This window comes from Peromyscus eremicus, chromosome 10 (assembly GCF_949786415.1).
Source record: "Peromyscus eremicus chromosome 10, PerEre_H2_v1, whole genome shotgun sequence".
Taxonomy (NCBI): Eukaryota; Metazoa; Chordata; class Mammalia; order Rodentia; family Cricetidae; genus Peromyscus; species Peromyscus eremicus.
The window spans coordinates 60,215,462-60,243,212 of record NC_081426.1 but is presented as its reverse complement, the minus strand read 5'-3'; the positions used below and the strand labels follow the sequence as shown (position 1 = coordinate 60,243,212).

Below are 27,751 nucleotides of genomic sequence, written 5' to 3'. Positions count from 1 at the left end.
CGTTATTGTTGTTTTATTTTTATTTGGGAGACCAGACATTTGATCAGTGTTAGATCCTTTACCCTTTCCCTTTCGGTAAAACAGATGACGAGTCTTAAAGACAATCTGTTTGTACCAACTTTAGTATGTGAATTGTTTACTTGGCAGGTTTCGTTTGGAAGCACATTTGATAGGAGGTCAGCTAATTCTACAACCCTGAGGAGAGATTCACCAGGAAAATCTCCACAGTTAGGCACCTGGATCCAAGAACTAAATTATAGCCAGCTCATGTGTCCATGACCTTTCATTTACCTACAACAAATGTTGATCTGCCTCCTTCCGTAGGTGGCTCTTTAGGTAGTAGAAACCTAATAATAAACCACAGTTTACATGGTTCCCACACAGAGTTCACAGTCTAACTGTGGCCAATGGGTATTAATTTATTATAATACAATAGTCCTAACATGCAGCAAGAATCGGTGTGAGCCTCAGATGGCATAGGGTAGTGTAATGAGGGAGGTCAAGGGATGTTTCCAACAGAATGATCCTTAACCCAAATCTGAGTGAATTTAAGTGAAGCACTCCCCAGGCAGAGATGACCACACTGGCATGTCTTCATGGCAACTCATACAAACAAGCCACCTGCCGCCCTCCACCCTCTGGATGGCACTCAGCTTCTCAAGGGCTGCACCAGACTCAGGGGCAGGCACCGCAGCCCTTGTGTTCTGGGGCTGGTAAGCCTCATGACTTGGGAAGCACTAGCTCCAGAGCTGTGTGAAACCATGAGCAGGAGCACAAAACCAGTGCAAGCTGTCAGGACCTTCCCCTCCATGAGCGGGGCGTAATACCAATGCAAGCTGTCAGGACCTTCTCAGGGCACAATACTAATGCAAGCTGTCAGGACCTTCTCCATGAGTGGGGCACACTACCAATGCAAGCTGTCAGGACTTTCTCCATGAGTGGATACAATACCAATGCAAGCTGTCAGGACCTTCTCTATGAGTGGATACAATACTAATGCTAGCTGTCAGGACCTTCTCCATGAGTGGGGCACACTACCAATGCAAGCTATCAGGACCTTCTTTTAGTGTTAGCTGCTTGGAGAGTTACCAGCGCTCCCCTGGACAGTGCAGGGACTGGAGCCCAAACCTTGAAGTTAATCACAAATGACTGACCTTGGTGCTACAGCCCATTTCCACAGTGCATTGCCACAGGCCAGCGCCTTTCCTGGGAATCCAGTCCAAGATGGGCCGGACGAGTCCTTCCTTCCTCTTAAACAGTAAACACAAGCCTTTGACAGGAAAGCAAAGGGATCCCTTTCATTGTGACTGCTATAATAGAGGGGGCATTGATCCTGGAGGAAACTTAATGTTTGGGAAGTAGAAGACCCTGTCGGGGCTAGGTTAAAGGTAGGTAGGCATTTAGGGAGTTCATGAATTCTTTAAGTTTCCAGCAGCTGATTGTACTTATCAAGAACCATCTCTGCATTTTGAACTCCACTTGTATATAGTAAGTCTAATTTAAAGGGGAAATACTGTGTTATCATATATAATGAAAGAATTGGGAAATAAGAAAATCTACTCTGATGTATTTTGGGTGTCGTACAAAAGTTGAAATGAACTATATCAAGGGATCTTTCCCCATGCTTCAATGAGCTTGTGGGTAAAAGTAAAGTATTGATGAAAACATCTTTCAAGATTAAAATTATTTGGTGAGTGGACCATTTTGAATATCAGTGGTTGCATTTAATCAAACAAATACAATTAGCAATTAACTTGTACTTTCGTGTGCCTTCTCAGGAAGTTGCTGTCTCAAGGCAATCAAAGCTTCCTGAAAAATACTTGGCAGATTTTTTTTTTTCCTGTGTGATTGTGCCCTAGGTGACTAGTGTGTTTGTGTCATTGAAGCACTCTGTTTTGGTTATAAATATAAAGGATTGACTTCCTACTGGCCTTACAGCATATATTTAAACAGCTCAATTTAAACATCTTTATTACTAAATTTTGACTTCTGTGCATCAGTCAGTTCTGGGATGCAGAGTACCTTTGTAAGTCTACCCGGTTACCATAAATCCTCATGTTCTGCTCACTGTACTAACTGCCATTCTTCCAGATCCAACTAAACGTTCATTTTCTTACCTTTCTAGAAACCCGCCTCTCGGCACCTCCCCCATTCATGGTTTTATGTTTCCAGCCTTTCTGTGATTATTTTCCCCTCTCTTTCTGTCCCTCCTCTTGAAGCCATGCCCCCGAACCTGAGGATTATGGGTGCTCGCCCGATGAATGGTAAGCTACATGGTACTTTGATCTCTTTGAAAGGTTCTGTTGTATTGCTTTGTTAAACTGGCTTCGGGAAGCCATCTTGACAGATGTTGGGTGATGATGCTCTGTAGAGCGTATTTCTTAACCTCTGTTAAGTGTCTTTGGTTTTTCTATCAAAAAAAACTTCATAAACATATTCTAAAACTTTAAAGATTGCCAGAGTCTTATGTTATTTATCTATAATCTATAGGGATCGATTCCAAAGTGCCTGAGAGGGAAAACTTGTACAGCTCTAAAAGCTTATGGTTTTTTTGCTCAGCACTGCCCCCTTCTGCCTGAGCCTTGGAACAGACAGTGCTGGACCATGCCGGTGCAGTACAAGTTTCCTTTTACATTGTTCATTATTTTAATGTCTCCTCATTATTAAAGGTAAAATGAATCTTTAAGTGTACAGCACAAGTGTTCTAGAACTGTACTACCCACAACTTAACAGTAAACGCAGCAAAATTCACTTTTTTAAAAAAAAAAAAACTTCACATCGTGCATCCCGAGTTTAGCATCACTTCAGATTTATTAAAGATAGCATATTATGAGTTCAGTTTCACTACTATGGGAAGTTTTTGGGGTTTTGTTTTGTTTTACTTTAAAATCCTTTCAGCCATGTATTTACAGTTTTACCTAGGGTAATTTAGTATATTTTGTTATTAGTATGAGTCATCATGATTTGGTAGCAAATAAAATTTAAGAAATTATGATTCCTTTAAAGCTTTTTTTGAGAATATTGATTTTTGAGGATATTGAGGCTTTTTTCTATTTATCTAGATTACATATACTTTGAGATTAAATTACATTTCCACTGTTCATTGGAGTTCTACCTGGAATTTACTTCAGTAAAGTGGAGATCTGATAACAGTCTTTAGTAAATCTTATAATACCCAAAGCATGATTCATGTGACCAGTGGCACCATCAATGCCCATTACACAGAGCACCATACGTTCTGATACTTATCATAGCTTTTCACTCAGTGTGTCAGAGCATTTTATTATTGGTTGATCATTCAAGCTCAGCATTGTGTGCACCCCCACTTATTTGGTCCCATGACTGTGTAGCTACAGTTTTTACCGGGGATGCTCTCTGACTTGTGGTCAGATGCCATCTGAGTTAACTCCTCATGCATTTTAGAACCTATGTGTCTTTCCAATTGCTGTTTGCCCATAGCACCGTAATTCTACTCATTTTAAACCTGTTTAGTAATATAGAACTAATGCACATATCCCCATAAAAGACATGGTTCGATCTTCTTAGCTTCACCATGGTTTTCTCCAAAATGTTATCTTATTTACCCAGATCATTTAAAATGTACTTTGAGCAGAGGATGTTTCATGGCATCAGTCAATGTTGGAAAGAGATAATGTCATTTTATCTTGCTCATAAGTGATTTTTTTTTCATAAAATATCTATTTTGGGAAAACCTGAGTCAAATGAAATATTCCAGCTTTTTCATAAGTTGTATGTTTTCACTTGCCATTGAATCTAAAAGTAGTTACTGTTTACAAATAAACACCAGGAAAGACACTTGTCGCCTTTACGGCAAAGGTGCTCTGTTTGTATACTTGTCCCTCCATCTGTAAACTAATTCCCTGGAGGCTTGCAAAGGTAGGGGTACAGTTTTGTGAGGTTCTGTGTAGGGTTGTGTGGAGTGGCCATGCATGTGAACTTTGGATTCTGACCACCCAAGTTCAGATCCTGACCTGACCTTCACACAGGGCACTAATTGCCTGAGTGGCCTCATTGGAAGACTGTGGTCACCAATAGCGTTTACCTCAAGGAGAAACTTTGAAGATTAACTGAGCTCTAACCAGAAGGCTAGCACTGGTGGCCCTCACTCCTCATTATATATTTGACATGGTCATTGTCAAGTAGTTAGATTTAGGTAGAGAAGCCAGTAAGTGATCTGCCCAAGAACACAACCAGCAGACATGGGATCCAGTGTGGAGCCCAGCTGAGCCTGAGTACGAAGGATGTTAATTACATCACACACCTATAGACTTTAAGGACTTGTGTACAGGATAGCTTTGCATTTCAAGTCCCTCCCATTCCCATTTCACTTAATGTTTTTCTGACTGAAATTTACTTCTGGAAAGTTGCTGAGGTTATTAAGGAAGGGCAAGCAGAAATACTATACCGTTTGGCTGAGAAAAGGTAGCTTGGAAGCTCACACGTGACTCCATACTTTCAAAAGCCCAGCATATGCCCCGCCTCATCTAACTGGTTTCATGTGGCTGATGAAACCAAGATCAAATGTCGTCTTGGTGGGGCCCTGTGTTCTGGGTGTCTGACGGTGTCTCCATGTTGCTGCCCTTCAAGAGAAGAGAGTCTGGGAGACTCTATAACTGAAACTCTGGAAGTCATCTCCTCAATGGCTGCTTGGCAACTGTATCTGGCAATGAGAAGTTGACTGAATGCCATGTAACATGCTTAGAGCTGTCTATGTTTAATCATCCTGCTTGAAACGGCACCCGGTACAAAAATGTCGAGAAAATCCACACGTGTAGATTACATATTTACATTTGGTTCTAAAGGCAAGCTTGTAATGCATGGACCCTTTCAAATACACTCTCTTGTTATTAAAGACTGGATGGTAGCTGAAATTCTCTAAAATATATTAATATAAATGGTTTGTAGAGATAATGGCTTCCCAACACACGGTTACTTACTCCAAAATTGGCAATGTTTTCCTGTTATTGCCAAGTACCATCAACTGTCATGGACTCTTGCAGACTAATTCCTTTCTATTAAAAATCATTATCTAAGTTGATAGTATAAATATTGAGAGGGTTAGAGAAGAAAAACATCTTTCACTTTCAACAGCCATGTAGTCAGAAGGTTTGCTTATTTTCAAAAACTATATGTGTGTGTGTGTGTGTGTGTGTGTGTGTGTGTGTGTGTGTAACTATTTTTCTCTTTTTTAAAAAACTTATTTTGGAAAGTTTAAGCATAAGCAGGACCAATAAATGTCCCTGTCAGTCATTTTAACAGTATGTGCTCTGGGCCAGTTTCATTCAGCCTGTGCCTCTCTACCATTATTCTGAAACAAACCTCACAAAATAGATTATTTCATTTTTTTCTTAACTGTTTGATACAGTCACACATTATATTCTCATTGTTTTTTCAAGTAAATGACAGCGGGGTGATTCTCCAGAGCGAATGCCTTAGAGTCGACCTTGCAGTCCTTTTCAGTGGTTTTTAGTATTATTACAGCATCTGCAGTTTATACTAGTTTCTCTTTTCTGCGTGGTTATTTCCTCATTTCATGCTAGCCTATAATTATGTGTGGAGTGAGTGGCATTTATTTATTCTGCTGTAGAAGGTAGGCTCACTGAAGCATTCTTCCGGGCATGCCCTTATAATAATGAGATCTAACACATCCACATTAACGTCAGTCTTCAAAGTAGTTCCCTTGGCAGGCTGTTTATTCAGTGGCGCAGACTTTCACACAGTGCTTTATAACTCCTCTTTTGTAATGGCCTTCAGAAATACTTGTACTCACCCAGGAAACTGAGTCTCATTACTTTGATCCAAACCAATCATTCTCTAGCAAAAACAGTGAAGTTAATCACCCATTCAAACTCTTGGACTTGACTCTTTGTTACAAACTCATGGCTAAAAATTAAATCTGCCAGCAAGCAATTTTGATTCCAAACTGACAGGATCTTTAAAAACCTGGAGGTGCAGACCCTTAAAAAAAAAAAAATCATTGCTCTGACTGCTGGGGCCAGAAAGTCCTTCAGCTGTGACACAAGGGTCCACTAGGTTAGGGAAATGGTCATTCCTTGGGTCAGAGAGGGTGCCATCCAAGCAGGATGTATTCCACCCTGCTCATTGCCTCAGAAACCTGCCTCATGCTGCAAAAGGAGCTCTACCTCACGTTGCCCAGGAGATGTGGCACTGATCAGGAAACCAACCTCTCCACGGTGGTTGTGTGGTGGGCTGTGAGCCTGTCCAGGCTGGCACACTGTGCAAGTTCTATTCCAGTAGCTTGTTACACCCAGTCCATCACACAGTATCTCATGAAGTATGTGTCAGTGGCTTGGCTTCCCCTGGCCCCCAAAACAGAAGAGTTTCCAAGACAGATGGGGGTGCTGTTCATCAATACACTTCACTGAAGTGTGGAACAGAGAGAAATACACCTTTCTCCTGGGGTTGAGATTATTTTGGTTCTAAAATGGCATCATTTGGGTAGAGAGGAGTTTCTACAGAGCTAGGGCTCTGCTTCCCTGTGATATTTGCCACGGGTAATTATTATGTCGCTGTAGGTGTTAGAATGTGAGCAAAGCCAAGAGTCAGTTCAGATCTTAGGGACTAATGATGAGCAGCGAACGTTCCCCAAGTGTTTTTGTACAGTTTAGCCTGACAGCATCACCTACCCCAGCACTAATCTCCACTGTAGCTGGAGCACTCTTGCCTAGTGGGTCTTGTTGGTTTCTTGGAACAACCTTAAGGAAAAATGCAAGAAATCTCCTTTCAAAGCCTGTTCTACTTGGCAAGGTTTATTCAGGACAGGAGAAAGTTGGGCCAGAGCATAGGCATGAAGGGAGGGCCTGCCCCCTAGTGGTGCAAGATCTAAAATGCACTCTTGACTCAGGAAGGCAAAGGAAACCAGCCACTCTCAAGAGTGCCAGTAGGAAATTGAAGAATGGAAAGAGAGAAAACACACACACAGAGCCTCGTGAATGGCTTCCCAAAGAGTGAATGAGAAAGAGTAGGGGCCGCCCAAGGGCTGAGTGTCTGGGGTTCCCATGAAGGCCTGCTGCTCAGGAGGAAGAGGGCCGATGGAGCTTGTGACTCAAGTCCTCATTACAGCGTTCCCTGGGGAGTTTCCCTGCATGTGAGAAACAAAAGTACCCACCCAAGGGCCTCATAAGTCTTGGATCCAGACCTCACCCCATCCCTGAAGCTGTTCACTAGGAATAATAATAATAATAATAATTCTAGAATACAAGAAGAAAACTCATCTCTCCAAGGACCTGAGCCAGGACCATATGTGGTCGCGGAAGAATGACTTGATAAAGGTCACAAAACCTGGGAGCAGCAGAAATGGGAGGTTAAGCAAGGTCCAAGAGTGACAGGCTGGCCACAGACCTGTTCCCAGAGGGCTGTCTAGGGGACCGTCTGTCCTTTAACCTTTGGCTAGAGGAGCCTTGCCAAACAACTCTTTCTGGGGAAAGCTGAGGACTCTGGGCCGTGCGATGAGTGTGGAAATGGGACTGAAAAGGCCATAGGCCTCTTCCAGTCTAGCCCGAATTAAGAAACACACCCGTCCCAGGACACACCTGGCCAATATAGGGTCATTTTAACAGCAGCCCTGGATACAAAAACTGATGTGTCATGTGATGAGCAACAAGCTGTCTCTCTGTCCACACTCAGTTGCATTGATTCAAGGAAGGCGACCTTTAGAAACTCTGCTCCACAAAGTTGCACTTATGTTCAGATTCTTCATGGTTTCTCAGACAGAGAAGTGCTCTTGATGACCCCTTACTCTCTACCCATATTACAAATAAGGACAGCCTTCAAACAAGTTAAAGGTACGCATAAAACACAACCCGAATCCTGTCTGCTTAAAACTTACCTGGAGAACTCTAATTCTTTTTTTTTTTTTAAGTGAAAATATCTAGATGTGTGTTGAGAGTTGTATATTTTTATCTCTATAACACTGGAGTTTTAAGCCAGAGATAGTGATGCATGCGTACAGTCCTAGCACTTGTAAGATTGAAGCAGGAGGATTGCCAGAAGTTCAAGGGCAGCACAGGATACGGTACCAGGACAGCCAGAGCCATCAAGACACTATCTTGAAGAAAAATAAATAAATAAAAACAAAGTAAAACAAATGCTAGGCACAGACCATCAGCCCCAAATAAAGAAATTTCCACATGTAAGTGAGAGAGAGAAAGTGGGTGTGTGCGCGTGCGCCAGCACATCCATGTCATTGAGGGCATTTAAACACAATCCTGTGTTCTTGGGACATCTGTAATGTTCATCTGAAGTTTGTCCTGCTGGCTTCTGGACAAGAGAGCCAGCCATTCCCTTTCTGCTGCTCTGAACAGACTTCCTGCTCTCACTAACCTATTCCCCTATCTCGTTGAAGTGGTGACTTTTGTAAACAGGAGGAAGCAGTCTTCATAGTCCCACCACTGCTTGTGTCTGTCCATGTGCATGAGCTGTGTATGTTCATAATGTGTGCACTTGGGTCTTGTGTCGTGTATGCGTAGATTTTAAGTGGTTAGTGTGGATTTTGTTCCCGTTTTCAGTTCAGGTTCATTAGCAAGTAGCAACTTCAAGGGGAGTCAATAAAGAAAGATTTCCCCCCCTCCCCTGTCTTACAGACCTCAATTTCTATTTCTAAAACTAACCAAAGTGACCAATTCTGGGTATATCTTTATTTTTTTATAAATAAATAAATACTATATATACACACATATACACATCTTTTTTTTTTTTTTTTTCTAGTTTCTTGAGACAGAGTTTCTCTGTGTACCCACCGGGGCTGTCCTGGAACTCACTTTGTAGACCAGGCTGGCCTTGAACTCAGAGATGGGCCTGCCTCTGCCTCCCGGGAGCTGGGATTATAGGCGTGTACCACTGCCACCTGGCTGGTATATCTTTCTATTGTGGATTTATTCTGTTGTAGGTTTATTCTACAGTAAACATGCATTTCTCTTGTATTTTTTTTTTAAAGAAAGCACACATTGTTTTGTATCAGCTTCTTATCTCAGACTTTTTCATACTCCACAAAGAATGGGCCCTTCTGTACAGCAGTCTGTCTTGTGGACAGGCCACGCATTCCTTAAGCACTATCTCTGTTTACTTCTGATGTTGGTACTGACACTTGAAGAACCCTAGGGGAAAGCTATTTCCTTCTGGTCAAAAAAATGGAATCTCCCTCTGGGTGGAGACCAGCTGTGGTCCCTTCCCTCAAGAGGTAGCCAGTCGGTCAGTCACCTGAAGAGTAGGTAAACTTCAGTCGTGCTAAAGAAACAGGAGGCATAATTATTCCCTTTATGAGACAGTGTACTTTTTCTTCCCACATTCAGGGGGAAGCCAGCCCTCTTTTCTGAGGCCTTACTCATAAAAGCATAGCTTTCCCTCTCTCCCTCTCCCTCTCCCCCCTTCTCTCTCTTCTCCCTCTCCTCTCCTCTTTTTCTCCTCTTGTCTTTCTCTTCTCTCTCTCCCCTCTCTCTCTTTATCTCTCTGTCTCTGTCTTCTCCATCTCTCTCTCTTCTGTAATTGGCTCTCTCTCTCTCTCTCTCTCTCTCTCTCTCTCTCTCTCTCTCTCGCTCTCACTCTCGCTCTCGCTCTCGCTCTCGCTCTCCCCCTCTCTCCCTCTCTCCCTCCCTCCCTCCCTCTCTCCTGTAATTGCCAAAGCATGGGCAGGGCATACTTTTCCAGATACTCTAGTCTTCCTTACTCTTTTCTTTTCTTTCTCTTCTCTTTTTGTTGTTGTTGGTGGTGGTGGTGGTGGTGGTGTGATGGTGATAGTGATTTTTGTTTGTTTGCTTGCTATTTTGAGACAGGATCTCACTATATAGCTATGACTATGGCTGTTCTAGAACTCACATGTAGACCAGGCTAGCCTCCAGCTCACAGAGATCCGCCTGCCTCTGCTCCCTGCCCTCTTACTCTTTTGTGAGATAAACTCACCAACCCCAACCTGCATCTTGCCGCAGCTGCTTAGACTATGGCTTGCTAGCTTCCTCTTTTCCATCTTATTCTTCCAGGGATCTACACTGATGTACAACTTGCTGTCCTGGGGTTTTTTTTTTAGACACTAATAAAATTTTCCTCAAGGTTTCTTCTGAGCCTAGTCCTAAATTTTTTTTATTAACAAGGCTAAGAACCCAGAGGAGAGACCCCATTTTCCCTGTAACAATATTTGGATATTGAAAATGTACTACACAAAGAATGTTTCTACATGCAACATTTTGTACCAAGTAAATAATTACTCCTAGAACAAGACTTACTGGATCAGAGGATTTTAGCTTAAATTTTACCCAGTTACTCTTTTTTGGCTGGCCTCAAAGTTACAATCCTCCTGCCTCAGCCTCCCCAGAGCTAAGATGCCACTACACACTGTCTCCAGTTGCTTTTTAGAAACTGTATTTTTTTATATAGATATTTTATTCCTTTTCCACAATTCTAACAGCACAGAGTTGGCAGACTTTGTTTTTGTCAAATCGATGTTTATCTTGTTAGGAGGCTAGTGTGACTGTCTGGTCAGAACTACTGACGTTTCCTCGTGTGCTGTGAGATTGTCTTCATGCCCGGTGTTCTCTGTCGCTGTGGGTCTTGTTTTACTTTGTCCATGAGATCTTTTTCTTTTGTAGGAATTTACCTCTGTCGTATTAATTTGATTTTCTCTCCAATTTGTCCTGCAGCTTTTGATTTCCCTTCAGTAGTTTTTTTTTTCTCTGCAGAAATAATTGTCACTACATGGTGAGCTCTATTAATATCTGTGTGTTTTGTTTTGTGACTTAGACGGGAAGCCTGGGCCTTTCCCACAACTGCTTTTTAACAAACTGCAGGATTGAGATGGAAACTGTGGCTTGACCCTCTTCTCTTTTCTTCTTTATTTTCTGATTGTCTTAGTTCGAGTTGAATTTTGAAATTAAAAATATGTATATATATATATATCTGTAGTCAAGGTAGTGAGGCTATAACTCATTGGTTACACACTTGCCTACTGGTCTCCAGCACGGCAAACAAACAAATAAGTCAATAAACGAATCATAGTCTATGCTATGACTAACAGATAGGCATTGTTGATTAGGCTGGGCACTTGCTGAGTTTTCTCTTAAGTGCTCTATCGACTCTTCATCTTTGTCTAGTTGATAAATAATCATTTGCAATGTTGTGCGGCTGGAAGCTACAGGAAGCTACATGTGACGCAGGGAGCGAGACATGCTCTCTCCTCTTTCCCTCCACTGCTGCACGCCTTGCCTGTCTCTGTCTCTGCCGCTTTATGAGCAAAGTGCCACTTGACCTTTTCTAAAGGAAAAAAAAAGATGTCACGTGTTGATGTCTGCTTGCATTTTTATATGCAGGCAATATGTAAATGCCTGTAGTTTTAAAATATTTATACATTTGTCATAGTTCTTATTTTTAAGTAATGTAAGCTTCCTAATTTTGTTTTTTGTTTGTCTGTCTGTTTTGTTTTTTGCTTATTTTGCTTTGTACCAAAAGTAGATGTTTTGTAAGATTAGGGAGTGTGGTGACGACTTTGTGCCTCCATCCATCCTAGTCAAGCTACCTTGTCAGAGGATGAGCTGCTGGTGGCTTTCCACCGCCTTGGAGGGGAAGCCCCTTGGTGGGAGGGAGTTCTTGTTTAGTGTATTCCAGAGTGGAAGCCTTTGATAGGGAACGCAGAATGGGATCTAGCTGTGTAAGTATTTCAGTCGCACATCTAGAGTTGTTTCAACACTTTAGAAAGTTGGATCAGTAACAGCAAGTGGGATTTTTGAAGCGAATGAATTCTTGGTAACAAGACATGTAAGATTTAAAAAGACTTTTATTTTGGAACTCTTGGAAAGAAAAAGTATTCGTATTTCAAGACATGATTGTGAATATTCCCTCATGGTTTAGCCTCCCCAGCAAATAAGCATACAAATAAAAATTTAGCCTCCCCAACAAGTAAAAAACGAAGCAGGACTGAATGCATTTTAATAATAGAGACATTTCATAAAATCACAAATAACAAACTTTTAAGTTGATTTTTATTGCATTTATTCACTCTTTGGAAAGAGATGTGTGTGCCGTGGTGCACACATGGAGGTCAGAGGTCAGAGGAGAGCCTGTAGAATCAGTTCTTCCCTTACGCCCGAGAGTCCCAGGGGCCAAACTCGGATCATCAGGTTTCCTGTTGAGTACCTTTTCCCACTGAGCCATCTTATCAGTCCTATAGTAAACTATTCTTTATAAACGATAGTATTTATAGGAGAAATGTGTCAGTTTTCTATCTACCCACTGATAAGTCATTTAAAAGTTGTTGGATCCCCATACTTAATACTAAACCAATAATACCAGTGATAATTTTGAGACTCCTTAACTACAACCTGCTAACAAAGATATCATATAATTTTGATAATTAACCAGCCAAACAATGATATTTTTAAAACGGAAGCTATATGATATGATAAGCACTCATCAATTTTACTTCATCAATTTTGGGAAGGTACTGGTTACATTGTATTGTGCTTTCTTCAATGATCTCTTCTTTTCACACTGTGGTTTTAAAATGTGAAAGAAAGTCTTGAACCTTGACACATTAGCATTATCAAAACTCTGTAACTCAAAATTAAATTGTGATTAAAATCTTCTAGATTATGATTACTTATTTCTTGGAGATGTTGGTTTTTCCTTAGTCAATTCTAAAACTTTTGTACAGAAAAACAATTCAAGGTATTTTGACGTGCCTACTTAAATGCTCCTGGGTTTTGTTTTTGTTTGTTTGTTTGTTTTTGTTTTTTGGGTTTTTTTTTTTCTTAAATGCATGGTCATGAGATTAATAATAGATTAATTAGAAAGTTAATACAGATTCTATTTGTTTCAAGTAAAGTTTATAATTCATTTGTCCATATAAACAGCCAGCCACAATACAAATCCCCCACACATTCATGATTATTTTCCTTTCTGTATAGGACAATATGATCTACTCAGAAATGTTTTTACACATATTTATAAATGTTGACAAGCTATGTAAATATTTTATTGTTCACATTTTTGTATTTCATACCATCATTTGTATTTGTCACTATACATAAAGAGTTCTCACATAGCCAAAGTAAAAACATACTTTAATAACTTCATTAATACTTAGAAATTTTTAAAAAAACATGATAGTCCATGGAATCAATTATTTGAATCCATTGAGAGTAATCATTCATCATTAGTTAGAAGTAAATGAGCAGGCCTGTCTGTATAAACAAACCAATTTGCTTTATTTTTTCCCTCTTTAGGCAGAGCTCACAGTTTGGAGATGAAAAAACATTTAGTGACTCATCATTACTGGAAAATCTCCAGAATAACCACGTAAGTGCCCTTAGAGTGTTAGCTGTCCCCTAAGAGGTGATCACTCGTGAGTGCTTCTCAGCTGCCCTCCATGTTTATTGGCTTTTTGTTTTTACTTGCATGGTTTTTTATTTGCATGTTTTTATTCACATGATTCACATTTAGATTTATTTTATTTTCTGTGCACCAGTGTTCTAAGTGTCTCCTGTGTCTGAATGCTTATATCTTTCCCTAGATTTGAAGAATTTTCAGCTGTGATTTCATTGAGCCTATTTTATGTGCCCCCTCCAAATAGGATACTGTTAGAGTAAAGAGGATTTAAATATTATTAAAGCTAGAAGAAAACTCAAAGTAGACAGATGTCAGAGTGGGGAGAAAAACTGAAGTAGGAGTAAGGATTGTAGATATGGGAAATAGAAGACAAAGAATGATGTCGAGAAGGAACAATCTAACCTAGTTAAGCAACATAAAATATCTAAATGCCAGTGAAGATTCTTTTCAGAAAAACAGCAGAAATGAAATTAAACTAAAGCACAAGGTGCTAGCTCTCTCCTCAGTCAATATCTCTTCTTTATAGTGTTAGAGAATGCCTCTCTTCTCCCTCCGTGTCTTATAGTTTTAACCCTGTTGGTAAGAGCGCCACCTGCCCATCTGAGGACTGACTTATGACGCAGAGCATCTGCAGCAGTTAACTGTTACCTACATGTCCCCTGTCCAGACCGCCATAGCCCCTGTGTGCTCTTCAGTCCGGCTCTCCTGGTTTGTGTCTTCATTGATGGAATACTGCCCTGGCATCAAGTTCTGTCACCTCCCAGGCTTCCCTCTTCCCTCACAGAGTGTCCTGATCTGCCCCAACTTACACCACCACTCTGCCTTGAACCACGGTTTCTTTCTTCCTCTGGAGGCCACCAAGGCCTTCTTTCAGTTTTTTTAAATACTTCCATCTTTCCTCCTTTGGGATCTTTTTAGGTACATGCCATTCTTTCTAGTGGAGTTCTCTGTTCTCAGTTCTTTATGACGTCCAGGTGTCCTCCATAGATCTATCTCCATATCTCATGGACAGCCACCAACTCCTGTCACCTCACATGGCATTTGCATATTCTCTTTACAGTCCTCAGTGTGCTGTGAATAAGCCATGCAGCCACGTCAGCCTGCTGTGTCCCCTGCAAGTCTAAGCTCCATGGCCGGACCCTGTTCTTTGTCCACTCTCTCCGACTAAGCAATTTTTGTTTCCATAACCCAACTGAACCCTTTCAACTGGCTTACTTTATTTTGGAGGTTATACGAACACAGGCACACAGTACATTTTCTTTATTAATTTGAATGGCATTTCTCTCCAGAAGCCAGACAGGAAGATGTTTACTATTTAGTGTCCAGGTTCTTTTCTCATCAGATCTGAGATGCTTATGGAAAGGATTCACTCTTCAGTCTGTCTTGAGCCTGAAGAGTTGATAGTGCTCAGTAATTGCTTGTTTTAGATTGACAGATAGATGATTGATTGATAGATAGATAGACAGACAGACAGACAGACAGATAGATAGATAGATAGATGATAGATTGATAGAGATAGATGATAGATAGATAGATAGATAGATAGATAGATAGATAGATAGATAGATAGATAGACAGATGCCTACATAGATGGTTGGATAGATATAGATATATAGCTGTAGATATATTAGAGAAAAGGATGCTGGCATTACAGAGAAGTGCACACATCATCTCCCCCACTCAAAGGTTAGATACCTGAAATTTAAATCTGACTAGAAATTACAAACAAATAAAGTGAACATTTTAGATTATCTCTTCTGTCCACTTAGGACCAAATTCATCATCTTTTTCTGCCATTTCTGTTTAAGAGCACAAAGCCATGTTAAATAAATGTTTACAGAATGAGTGGGGAAGTACAAGAATGAATAAATTGAGTTCTAAATAGGTTTTCTTCAGAATAGACATTGGCTGGAATCCCACACCCCCAATGCTTCCCAGCTGTATTCTTAATAAATGGCCGTGAAGTAACATTACTGCCATTAGTGTCAAACGTTTAAATGAAAAGGGATGAATTATGTGTTTATTCCTCACAGCCAACCGCACCTATCATCTGTGAGTTCCTCACAATGATGGCAGTCTGCCACACAGCTGTACCAGAGAGAGAAGGCGAGAAGATCCTTTACCAGGCAGCATCTCCAGGTACAGAGGAAATGACTATGGAGAATTTTTCTGTAGAAAGTTATTCTGAAATTTGGTATTATGGAACTTATATTTTCAATTTAATTTAAAAATGGAACATAACCAAATTATGATTTCAGATTTTTAAAAATTGGTTCCTAATTGCAAACTTGATTTTCAGAATTAAATATATATATGTGTGTGTGTGTGTGCGCATGCATGTGTGTGTGTGTGTATATGTGTATGTGCATGCATGTGTATGTATGTGTGTGTGTGTGTTTGTGCATGCATGTGTGTATGCGTGTGTGTGCACACGTGTGTGTGTGTGTGTATGTGTATGTGCATGCGTGTATGTGTGTGTGCGTGCACGTGTGTGTGTGTGTGTGTGTGTGTGTGTGTGTGTGTGTGTGTGTGTTCTTATCCCTCTCAGCAGTGACAGGGTTTTGAGACACGGTGAGGAAAGCAACTGACACTTTAAGCGATTCAGATCCCTGGCACTGTACGGGGCAAGGGTGAAACTTTAGAAGACTTCCTGCCATGTTTTTGGAGAAAGGTGTTCTTGAGCATATGCTGACTAAGGGGCCCTTTCAAGCTGTCACTTTAGGGTGTGGGTGATGAACAGTGAGACTCGGTGTGCAGGACCACGATGCTTACGTTGTTCTCATGGCTCTGGTACCATCATATACGTGAGAAGGAGTCGATTTCCGAGCATAATGAGAACTCTAACCAAGCGGAAAGCTGCAGCATCCCAGTGTCCTCCCCTTATATTTTCATGTATGATATTTTCTGTCCTCTGTTCCTTTCCCCCGACACAGATGAGGGAGCGCTGGTCCGAGCGGCCAAGCAGCTGAATTTTGTCTTCACTGGAAGAACACCCGACTCGGTCATCATAGACTCAGTAAGTCACTTACGTTTTAAGGGCTTTTTAAAACCTGCCTAACACACTCACGTAGCTTCAGGGATAATGGCAGTAGGAAAAAGATCACGGTGAAACCAAAGTTTCCTATCCAGGGGCACCATTGTCCGTCCTTTCATTTAGTTCTTTAAACACTTAATGAAACGGTGGCTGATAATATGCTCGATAGACAAGATTGATTCTTCCGAACTAGACTTACCTACTGGTTTTCTGTTCTGCTAAATGGAGATTTATCTCCCTTAAATCATCTTCTCATTTATTTCTTCTCTGGATTCCAGGCATTATTAAATGTTTGGTTATATAAGTATCCAGAAGGCTGGGCAGAGTGCATAGGCCTGTTATCATAGTGTGTGGGAGATAGGAGGATCAGGAGTTCAGAGCCAGCCTGAGCTACATAGTGAGTTTGAAGCCCAGCCTGGGCTACATGAGACTGTCTCAAAACAACCAGCAACAACAAAAAAAGATCATTATTCAGGATCTGCTATTAAGTGGGAAGTTTTAAAAAAGTATGTCACAGCAGGTGATACCTGACAGACCATGCTAGTCATCAAGGAAGTGCGAAACCATAGGGAAACAGTATTATGCACCCACTGTGAAGACTAAAAATTTTTTAAAAATTGATGGAAACAAATGTTAGTGAGTTTTTTAAGAGTTTTCTAGTAAAGGAAAGCCTGCCTCGATCTAGCAGCTATACTCAGTTCTCAGTTATTCAGGAAAAAAGGAAGTTTGTGTCCACTCAAAGGCTTATAATGGAGGGTTCGTGGTGGCTGTGTTCACAGTTATGCCAAACTGGAAAACCAACAGAATGCATTCATCAGCAGGAGAGGATGAACAGGTTGTGATCTGTCTGACAGTCTAATCAATGAAAAAGAATGAATTCTCGACTCTTTAGCAGTGTGGATAAATCACAAAAACTCTATATTGCGGAGGAGAAAATGCCAGGCACAAAGGAAAGCATCCTTTATAACCCCATCTGTATGCAGCTGGAAACTTTGCAGAAGTGATTTATAATGATAGACTCTTGAGCAGCCATTGCCTTGGGGCAGGGAGAAGATGGATTGGAAATGGAAGAAGGGAATTCATTCTGGGTCACATGTTCAGCATCTTCAGCAGGGTGGTGTTCACACAGGCGGTGCCTTTATCAAACTCTACAGTGTGCATGGAAGAGCTCTGTATTTTAGTTAATGTAAATGATAGCTCATTTTAAAAGTTATCATTAGTGTTTCTATTGCACCTGTACATGTATTCATAGCTAAACATCTTTGTACTCGGTATCTTTTCATTAAACTCTTTCCTAACTCAAATTAAAAAAAAAAAAAATCGTTTTCTATTATTTCCTAAAGATAAGTTTTTGACATTTTTTTAATTGTTTCATTTTCTTTCTCTGACTCTTTGGGCCTATACTTTCTTAGTTAGCAAGCTGAGGACAGTGACAACAGACAGTTGTCTCCAAATGGAGATACTTTTGTCCCATGGGCCTCCATTTGGGTCCCAGCTGTTCTCGGGTCTGCTCCCATGACACTTGGAGTTCTTCTGTGCCCTCTCCTGTCTCTCACTATTCATTAACCTGAAAGTTTAGCAAATTCTCTCCCGTCATTCAGAAGGGGGTGGGAAACTGTGTTTCTATTGACATTTTGCAATAAAATGTTGTGACCAGTGATTATTTCCAAGAAACCTAAAATATTTCCAATTCTTTTATTCTACAGCTGGGTCAGGAAGAAAGATATGAATTGCTCAATGTCCTAGAGTTCACCAGGTAAAGACACCTGCTCTATAATTTGTGGGGGGAGGGGAATACATAGTTATCTTTTTTTTTTTTTTTTTTTTTTGCTTTTCCTATATATAGCTGGAACATATGCTTTACTTTTATTTATGTGTTTAAACAAAATATTAAGGTCTTCCATGCAGTTTAGATTAGTCCTACACAGGTTCTTCACAGTTGGTACTGCATGAGCTGGCAGTTCAAAGGGTCTTTTTGAAATGCAGTTACCTGAATCACAGATATAGGATAGGACTAAGAATCCTGTGGCTGGTACGTTAGCTCGCTTTCCGGTATAATAACGAATGCCTGAAATCATCACCTTCTAAAGATAAGTTTACTTTGATGCATTTTGGAGGTTGTACTCCATGGTCAGTGAGTCTAGCTACTTTGGACCTGTGGTGAGGTAACACATGAGGGAGGAACACAGGGAAGAATGAATCTACTCACCCCATGGCCTGATGGTCCCACCATGGAGTCTTCCAAGATTGCATTAGCACTCATGAGATACCTCAAAACGAAAAAGAGAGCAAGAAAATAGACTCCAGTTTCACAGTCCCCCTCAAAGCCTACCCCTAATGACCCAAAGACCTCTTACCATTTAAAAGTTCCCACCTCCTAATAGCACCTCTCTGGGATCAATTCTCCAATACATGGGCCTTGAGAGGTAGATTTCAGTTCCAAACCACAGCATCTAAAGACCTAAAATCATGGATATACTCAGAGGCAATGATGATTTATGTGGAATGGAATTAGTAAGACTTAGAAAGCCTCCATTATAATTGTATGTTCCGTATGCCCACTTGTCTCTGTGAAGTGAGAGTTACCATCTAGTAGGAAGAAACAGAAAGCAAAGGAAGTATCCCACTCACTCCCTAAGAGAAATAATGGTGGCTGTGTCATTCACTGTGACAAGGTCCTGCCAGAAGCAACACACGGGAAGAAAGGTTACATTGGCTCACATTTTAAAGGGATACAGTCCATCACGGTGGGGAAAGCAAGGTGCCTGGAGCTCCAGGTGTGGTGGCAAGAGCTCGTGGCCTGTCTCATTAAATCTCCATTAATCCAGGAGCAGAGAGCTCAGGGCCAGAAGAGGGCCAAGCCATAATAACCCTGAAGACCTCTCCCCCAGTAACACCTTTCAGCCAAGCAGGCCTTGTGCCCTAAAGGTCTCAGGACTCCCTAAAATAGCTCTCCAATGAGGGACAAAGTATCAAAAATAGGAGCTTATGGGGGTCTTTACATTCCCGCTAGAACAAAGGCCTTCAGCTCTACCATTCTACTCAGACTTAGAGTCTGCATTATTGGCCAGCCACCCTATGTTCTTGGGACAAATCAGAGGGAGACAGTCCCTTTTGTATGCTAACTTTGGTGGCTGTCTTGATATGGAATGACCACGTTACCAAACAACAGGATCTATCCCGATATTAAACACTATCCTTGCACTGTATTTTCCAAACAGCTCAAAGGAAGCAGCTGAATTCATTACCTAGGAGAGAGCACTCCCACATACGTCCCTCATCTCTGGCTTCATGATAAAGTGTTTTTCCCAGCCCTGTTTGTGTTAGAGCAGCATATAAATTAGCATATAGATGTGGTTTTTGGGCCACTCTGTGCTTCTGAAAAGTGCCATGGAGAAAAATCAATCAAAAGTGGGTCTTTGATTCTGTAGTGGGGGTGGGCTTAAGAATGGAGAGGGAAGTGAGTGAGATGGTGTCAGATAGTCTCTGGGAATGTGTTCGCAGTTTGGATCAGGATAGCGTGGTGAGATGGAAGAAAAGTTGATGGGCTTTTTACACCTGTCTGAGGGAGGTTAGTGGAAAATGGCTGTAGCTTGGATGGGCTGGGCGGGAAAAAAGGAAAGGAAGGGAAGGGCTAGGATCCTAGCTCGAACCGTGGGGTGTGTAGAAATGTCCTGTACATGGAGGGCAGACATAGGAAGAGGATGTGAACTATGGGGTATGTAGAAATGCCCTGGACATGGAGGGCAGACATAGGAAGAGGATGTGAACCGTGGGGTATGTAGAAATGTCCTGTACATGGAGGGCAGACATAGGAAGAGGATGTGAACTGTGGGGTGTGTAGAAATGCCCTGGACATGGAGGGCAGACATAGGAAGAGGATGTGAACCGTGGGGTGTGTAGAAATGCCCTGGACATGGAGGGCAGACATAGGAAGAGGATGTGAACCGTGGGGTGTGTAGAAATGCCCTGGACATGGAGGGCAGACATAGGAAGAGGATGTGGTAGATGAGATGTTTGGAAACACTATGCTTTAGATGTCTGTAAGACATACAGATGGAAGTGCCCAGTAGGGAGGTGGATAGAAGAGCCCGAAACATAAAGCCACACATAACAGCTATGGCTAAAGTACCCATTTGGTAGTCACTGGTCTCCAAATGATACCAAAAGCTTGAAAGCCAATAGGATCTTTTGAAGATAAAATATACATCAAGGGGAAAGTGGAAGGTGGATGACTGAGCCCCTAGTTAGAAATGATTAGAAATAATTCTAAACTATTAAGGACTGATTACAAACTAAGACTTGGCACCGGCCTGTAATCCTAGCTACTTTGGAGACAGAAAGAAGAGGATCACAAGTGCAAAGCTTCCCTGGGCTACAGACTAAGTTTAAGGCCAGCTCAGGCCACTTACTCAGAACTTGCCTGGGAATAAGAAGTGGACTGTGTGGTATACTTCAGCGGTAGTGTGCTTGGCTAGCATGAGTGACTGTGGCAAGAGAACTGGGAGGAAGGAATCAATAAAATCAAGTCTTTATTGTTAAAGATACAGAGGACAAAAGTAGACTAATAAATAGCCCAGAGCTATTTCTTTTTATCTTTTCAGAAGCAGCTGCCAGCATAGGTAAGGGGAAGTTTGAAAAAGATCTGTTGAGTATTCATTGGAAAGGTGGGAAGATGGGAGTGGATGGGGAGATGAGTGGGTGGAGCCTGTGTCTAGGTGTAGTTCACCCAGAGTTGAGGTATAGAGTTGAAAGGGCATGTGGCTTACAGGGGAGGATGCCTGGCTAGGTGAGGTATAAGGGAGACACTAGAACATGTTTGTGGGTAAACGTGATCCATATAGAAGGAGAAAGGGGCAGGTTCACAGGAGAGCTGCGTGACGTCAGGATGAAGCCACCGAGAAGGTGAGAGGAGCGATTTAGCAGTCATATGCCAGGAAGGGCTCTGGGAAAAGCAGAACTATTTCTCCCTTATGTCAAGAAAATACGATGGAGAAGGGAGTGCACAGCCAGGTATGGAGGCTGCAAAATGTAAAGAAGGGATTCAAGATGAGTCCCCGAGATTCAGAGTCTGGAGCAAGAAGGAAGCGTGGAAGGACTTGGAGAGTGAAGAACGTGTACCCAGGCCTTTCAGGGTTGAAGGAGCCATCGCAGAGGGATGAAACGTACAGGTGGTCAGTACGAAGCACCTCTGCTTTGTACATCCCATAGTATTCATCTCTGACTCAGTGACTTTTCTCTGCAATGGCCATTTTACTCTGATGGATCTCAGAGGTGGATTCCCAGTCGCACTTAAGAGATCTTGCCAGGAGAAGTAAGTTGATGAGTCTGGGACCATTAAATCAGAACTAGCCTAAGAATGGCATGAATCAAGAAGGACCGAGTAGCCGGGCGGTGGTGGCGCACGCCTTTAATCCCAGCACTCAGGAGGGAGAGGCAGGAAGGTCTCTGTGAGTTCAAGGCCAGCCTGGGCTACAGAGTGAGTTCCAGGAAAGGTGCAAAGCTACACAGAGAAACCCTGTCTCAAGAAAAAAAAAGAAGAAGAGGGAGGGCTGAGTTAACATGTGTAGACAAGACCAGTTTACTGTATTCGTAAAGTACAGTATTTCCACCCTGTCTGAGGTTTCACTTCCCCATGGTCAAAACCATACTCTAAAAAAGTATCTGATGGAAAATTATAGAAGCAAACAATTCCTAAGTTTCAAATACCTTTTAGTAAGGTATATTGTTATAATTATTCTTTTAGTTACTGTTGTTAATTGCTTACTCTAACAAATTAAACATTGTCATACGTATATACGTGTGTGTGTGTGTGTGTGTGTGTGTGTGTATGTGTGTGTGTGTGTGTACAGGAAAATTGCATTTTTGGGTTGATACTATCCCCAGTCTTTGGCATCTGCTGGGGGTCTTGGGCTATACCCTTCTCAGTCAGGGGCCTGCTGCAATCATTTAAACAGTAATGAATGCTTATATTGCTTCTGAAAGTGCTAGCATTTACCTTTCTCTGTGATTGTATATTTAAAATTATCATTTTTGTTTTTAATTTTTAAATGTAGCATATAATAGGATACTAGCTCAAATAGTTTTCAAATATTAACATATTAAACCTGATGCTACTCTGGTGGGTATTAACTCTTACAGGTGTCTGGGGAACTGTTTTGTTTATTCCTTTAGGACAGTAGATGGTACTCTGGCGACTTCAAAAATATAGTTTAACTCTCTAAGCCACCCAGCTGTATACTCAGGAAATAATTTGTATAACGAACGAATATGGCTTGTAATTTGGTGAGATTAATTATGTCACTGTGAAACACAACAAAAACGTGTCTATGCAGATCTGCAGTACGATGCCCCATTACGGAAAACCTCTTTATTTCAGCGCTAGGAAGAGAATGTCAGTGGTGGTTCGCACTCCATCCGGGAAGTTACGGCTGTACTGCAAGGGAGCTGTAAGTTTTTCTGGCCTTTTACAGTTTTGATTTATGGTGGTTTATAATGTACGTGTTAGGCATCCTGCTATGGAAATGCAACACAGATGTTTAACATGAAGCTGATGACATCCACGTTTGTTGGTGTTTTATAGAAACAGCATTCAGCCTCTTCTGGTGAAATGTGGAACTCCTTCTGGGTAAACTTGGTGCATTGAAAAAGTCTGGCATAGCTTACTTTTGTAATTCAATTTTTAATACATGATATTTGAGGTTTATGTTATATTAGCTATGTTAGCAGATGACTAAATACAGAAAGTATTTTTAAATTGTATTAGGATATAAGGATACACTCCAATTTTAATCTGCCTGTCTAAAGACCGTAGAAATGGGGAGAGGGTTGGCTCACAATTATTGCTGTAATTTCTCATTTGGTATTGCTTGTTTGTCTTGCTTTAAATATTACAGGATTGCTGACTGTTGCTTGTGAATAGATTATATTGACAGAAATAGTATTGTGTATTACAACTGAATTTTCCTAGTTAAAGTATGTTCACACTCATGGAAAAAAAAAAATGAGAATACTACCAAGCAGGCCATTCTTTGCTAAGATCAGTCAGGACTTTCCTCCTGCGGTGCCCTTCGCCTGGTAAGCCCTTGACGCGCTTCAAGCTTAGAATTTTACAATGTTAAATGGACTTGATCAGTGTGCTCTGCTCCATGGAAACTAGGAAACTAAACTTAATCAAGGCAAACCTCTTGTTTACATTCCTGTTGAGAAAGTTAAGTGCCTTGGTTTTAAAGCATCAAAACACAATTTTTGAGGGCTGCTGGTCTTAGGGCACTTTGGTAGAATCATTTCTGAATTTGGATATACCATTTCTTTGGTTATTGTGTTCCCATTGGTTAAGACGCCCAACATGTGTCCATCATGAGTGTTTTATCAGCAGGCTTTGAACTGGATTTTAGAGATGTGACGATATGACCTAAGTCATGTTCAGGAGCTTAAGTCTAGCCAAGGAAGTGCCTATAAAGATGATTAGGAGGTGGTGCTAAGTCACGTGGTACAGATTGTCCCTGTCCCTATGGCAACATGCACAGTAAGAGAATAAAAGGAAACTGAGACCTCCCATTCAATGGCTGGCATCCGTCTGGTTTACAACACCCAAATCACACCTGTCCTTTTTAAAATTTTGAACATTCTACCTCTAAACTTTTATTTGAGGGATTAAAGCATTGGCTAGAAAATAAAAACATTGGATATCCTTTTTTAACCACAGAGATTGTTTGCACATATTAACTTTCATGTTGTGTGGTTTCCCCACCAAAACAGAGATAAGTAATAAAACAGCAAGGACTGTTTGAGAACTGCAGTCTGTGGTTTGACATGGGATAGCTGAACATGGGCCCGGCAGAAGGGTTTGTCTGGCTCGGGTTTGGGTGAGGGGGTTGGGCTGGGTTTGGCCCCATCCCTGTGCTCAAGAGCAGGTATTTTCTTCTTGATCATTTCCATGCTATTGGGGGAGATGATTTGAGGGCTGCAAACAGATGCAGGCAGAGGTTCCGGTTGAGCCTTATCTCTTCCAGGCAAGAGCTGCTAGGGATGGATGGAGACAGGCTCAGAGAAGACCGGGGAGGAAGATTTAAGCCTTGGTAATTGATGTTTGCAGGTGCTGAAGGAAAGGATTATCAGGGATCATTTGGGGATTTCTACTTGGCTTGCCGAGTGGACTAACACCATTTTACCAAGATAGAGAGCTGGGAGTTAGTTACACAGGGCTATCAGTGCCGAAGCCTGGATTTTCCAGGAACAGAAACTGGAGTAAAAGGATCTGGGGAAATGACCCAGCTGTTTTAAGAGTTCTTACTTATCTTCCAGAGAACCTGAGTTTGGTTCCTAGCACCCACACAGCTCCAGGGGAGCCAGATTCTCTTCCAGCCTCCAGGGGCACCTGCAACACATGTTATACATTCACACTGAGTAAAAGACCAGTTCTTCTTCTCTCCACATTCCTTGGTTGCATGCAGTTCATTGTCTATGGGTGGGGTCTGTGGTAATTGGAATGAAAAAGGCCCACATAGGCGCATGAGGAGTGGCACTACTAGGAGGTATGGCCTTGGTGGATTAGGTGTGGCCTTGTTGGAAGAAGTGTATCAATGTGGGGTGGACTTTGAGGTTTCAGAAGCTCAACGCAGGCCCAGTTGCTCACTCTTCCTTCCTGCTGCCTGTGGATCCAGATGTAGAATTCTCAGCTCCTCTCCAGCACCATGTCTGCCTGCATGCTGCCATGCTTCCTGCTGTGACAATAATGGACCAAACCTCTGAACTATAAGGCAGCCCCAATTACATGTTTTCCTTTATAAGAGTTGCTATGGTCATGGTGTCCCTTCACGGCAATAAAAACCCTGACTAAGGGAGGGTCCCTGAGATTTCACCCTTCGGTGTTTAGCTTCCCCATTGTTTCTGGGAGACACAATCTCACAACAGACTTTCTGATCTTTCTAACCCCCTAGTCCATGATAGTCCCTGAGCGTTAGGTACAGGTGTTGTGGTGTAAATGTATCTACAATAGCTGACAGAGCTCCCCACCATTAGTTGATTTCTGCGTTATGACCCGTTGTGGTTTTCTGTAATGGTCTCTGCTCCGAAGAGAAGTTTCTTTAGTGTGAGGTGCGAGCCACACTTAACTGTTGGTATAAGAGTGAGCTCTAAAATGTAGTCAGGAACTGTGGCAGTAGTAGGCTCTCCTCTAAGACCCATAACATCACTAGTGCCAGGGAGTTGGCTAGGTTTCCAGTACGAGGCATGATTTCCCTCCTGTTGAGCTGACCTTCAGTCCAATTAGGGAACTCAGGTGCAAGCCAGCTTCCCTACTCAGAGGCCAAGACCAAAGTGCTGAGCTGTCTAATCATGCAAAGGGGCTGGGAAAGGCTCATGCCAACCCCAGCTAAGGCTATAAAACCGTGAGGTTGGCATGCATACAAGAAAATACAGAGCTGGGGATCTGTGTGGAAATCTCACACCGGAGCACCATAACCAGAGAAACATGGACTCGCTCCAGCTTAGTCCATCTGTGTAGACCACTCTACCTCAGGGTGTTTAGAAGCTCAGCATGATAAATAGAGAAGTTACAGCTATTTGTGTTGAAAAAGAAACTGGGAAGAGGATCTGGTAGACATGCAGGGTGGATGAGAAACCTTAAGCAGTTTTTTAAATAAATAAATGAAGTAAATTCTGGATTAGACACAATTGAAGGGAGAATAAAGTGAGTATATTAGAAGACAGTACTGAAAATCTCATGTAACACACAGTATAAAGAAATAGTGATTGCATTGGCGTGAGATGTATATTTCCTGCTTTTTAAGAGTTTCTATACGGAAGATACCTTGTTTTGTTAATTTTATAATTAAAAATGGAAGCATATACAGTTTACAATTTATATCTGCAGTCATAGCCAGTTAGAGAAAAGTACCATTTACTCAAATAAAACTTTAGTTTTTCAGTCAGTTTACTGTAAACCTCAGGAAAACTTGACAAACATATTTGCTCCTACAGGAACCTTTAGGAGACCAAAAATTTCAAAGTACGTGTCTCTTAAAAGTCTATGCTATATCCAAAATAAACCGTATCTACAATCAGCTGCTTCTGGCAGTTCTCTACTATATCAGAGCAAAGTCTAGTTAATTCTTAATGGATTCTATCACAGAAAATATTTGTGTTGTGTATATTGAAATATGAGCATGTTATGGGCTGGTGAGATTGTCAAGGTACTTACACAAAGCCTGCCAACCTGAGTTTAATCCCAGGGACCTGTATAGTAGAAGGACAGAACCCATTTCTGTGGGTTGCTCTCTGGTCACCACACACTCAACATGGCACAATAATGACATCATGTCTCCCTTCCCTTCCCTTCCCTCCTTCCAATCCCTCCCATAGACCGCTCCTTGCTCTCTTTCAAATTCACGGCCTCTTTTTTCATTAATTGTTACATGCATATATTTATATGCATATGTATTTCTAAATACAGCCTGCTCAGTCTGTGTCATGTTACTTGAACGTACTTAGTCACTGTTCTATTGCTGTGAAGAGACACCATGACCAAGGAAACTCTTAGGAAGCATTTAGTTGGGCCTTGGCTTACAGTTGCAGAGATTTAATCCATTCTAATCCTGGTGAGGACCACTGTGGCATGTAGGCAGGCACTGGAGCAGTAGCTGAGAGCTACATCCTGATCTTTAGACCAAACAAGAGAGCAAGCCTCGGCCTGCTGTGAGCTTTAGAAACCTCAAAACCCACCTCCAGTAACACACTTTCTCCAACGCCACACCCCCTAATCCTTCTAATCCTTTCATATAGTTCCACTCCATGGTGACTAAGTATTCAAATATATGAGCCTATGGGGGCCATCCTTATTTAAACCACTACAGTATGTTTTTAGGGCTGGCCATTTGGTACTGGATAACCAAATGTTGTGCTCTTCCCTGGGGAAGACTATTTCTCCCATCATCAGCATGCCTTAGACTTTAACCCTACACAAGCTGTTTATTCTTTTTTTAAATATATTTTGGTTGAGGCTGGGGAAATATCTCAGTAGGTAAGGTGCTTGGCATGCAAGCATGAGGACCTGAGTTTGATCCTGAGAACCTACATAAAAGTAAAAAATAAATAGCATGAGCTTATAATCCTAGGAGAGATGGAGACAGGAGGATCTCTGGGGTTTGTCTAACAGCCGATATAGCCAATGGGCAAGCCCCACAAGCCAGGGAGAGACGCTGTCTCACAAAAAGAAGATGACTAGCTCCTGAAGAATGATACTGGAGGTTGACCAGTGACCTACATATGCGTATACCTACACACACATGCATGTGCCTACACACACATGCATGTACCTACACACACATGCATGTGCCTACACACACATGCATGTACCTATAT

General features: G+C 41.6%; 1 protein-coding gene across 1 annotated transcript in view; it reads left to right on the top strand.

Annotated features, from left to right (window-relative positions):
• The window catches only part of Atp8a1 (ATPase phospholipid transporting 8A1), a 196,666-nt gene that overhangs the window by 56,091 nt on the left and 112,824 nt on the right, over nt 1–27,751 (top strand). The window contains exons 15-19 of the mRNA XM_059274745.1: nt 13,251–13,323; nt 15,387–15,492; nt 16,287–16,369; nt 18,094–18,143; nt 22,767–22,836. Of these exons, the coding sequence (XP_059130728.1) occupies nt 13,251–13,323; nt 15,387–15,492; nt 16,287–16,369; nt 18,094–18,143; nt 22,767–22,836 (382 nt within the window). The remainder of the gene's footprint in view (nt 1–13,250; nt 13,324–15,386; nt 15,493–16,286; nt 16,370–18,093; nt 18,144–22,766; nt 22,837–27,751) is intronic.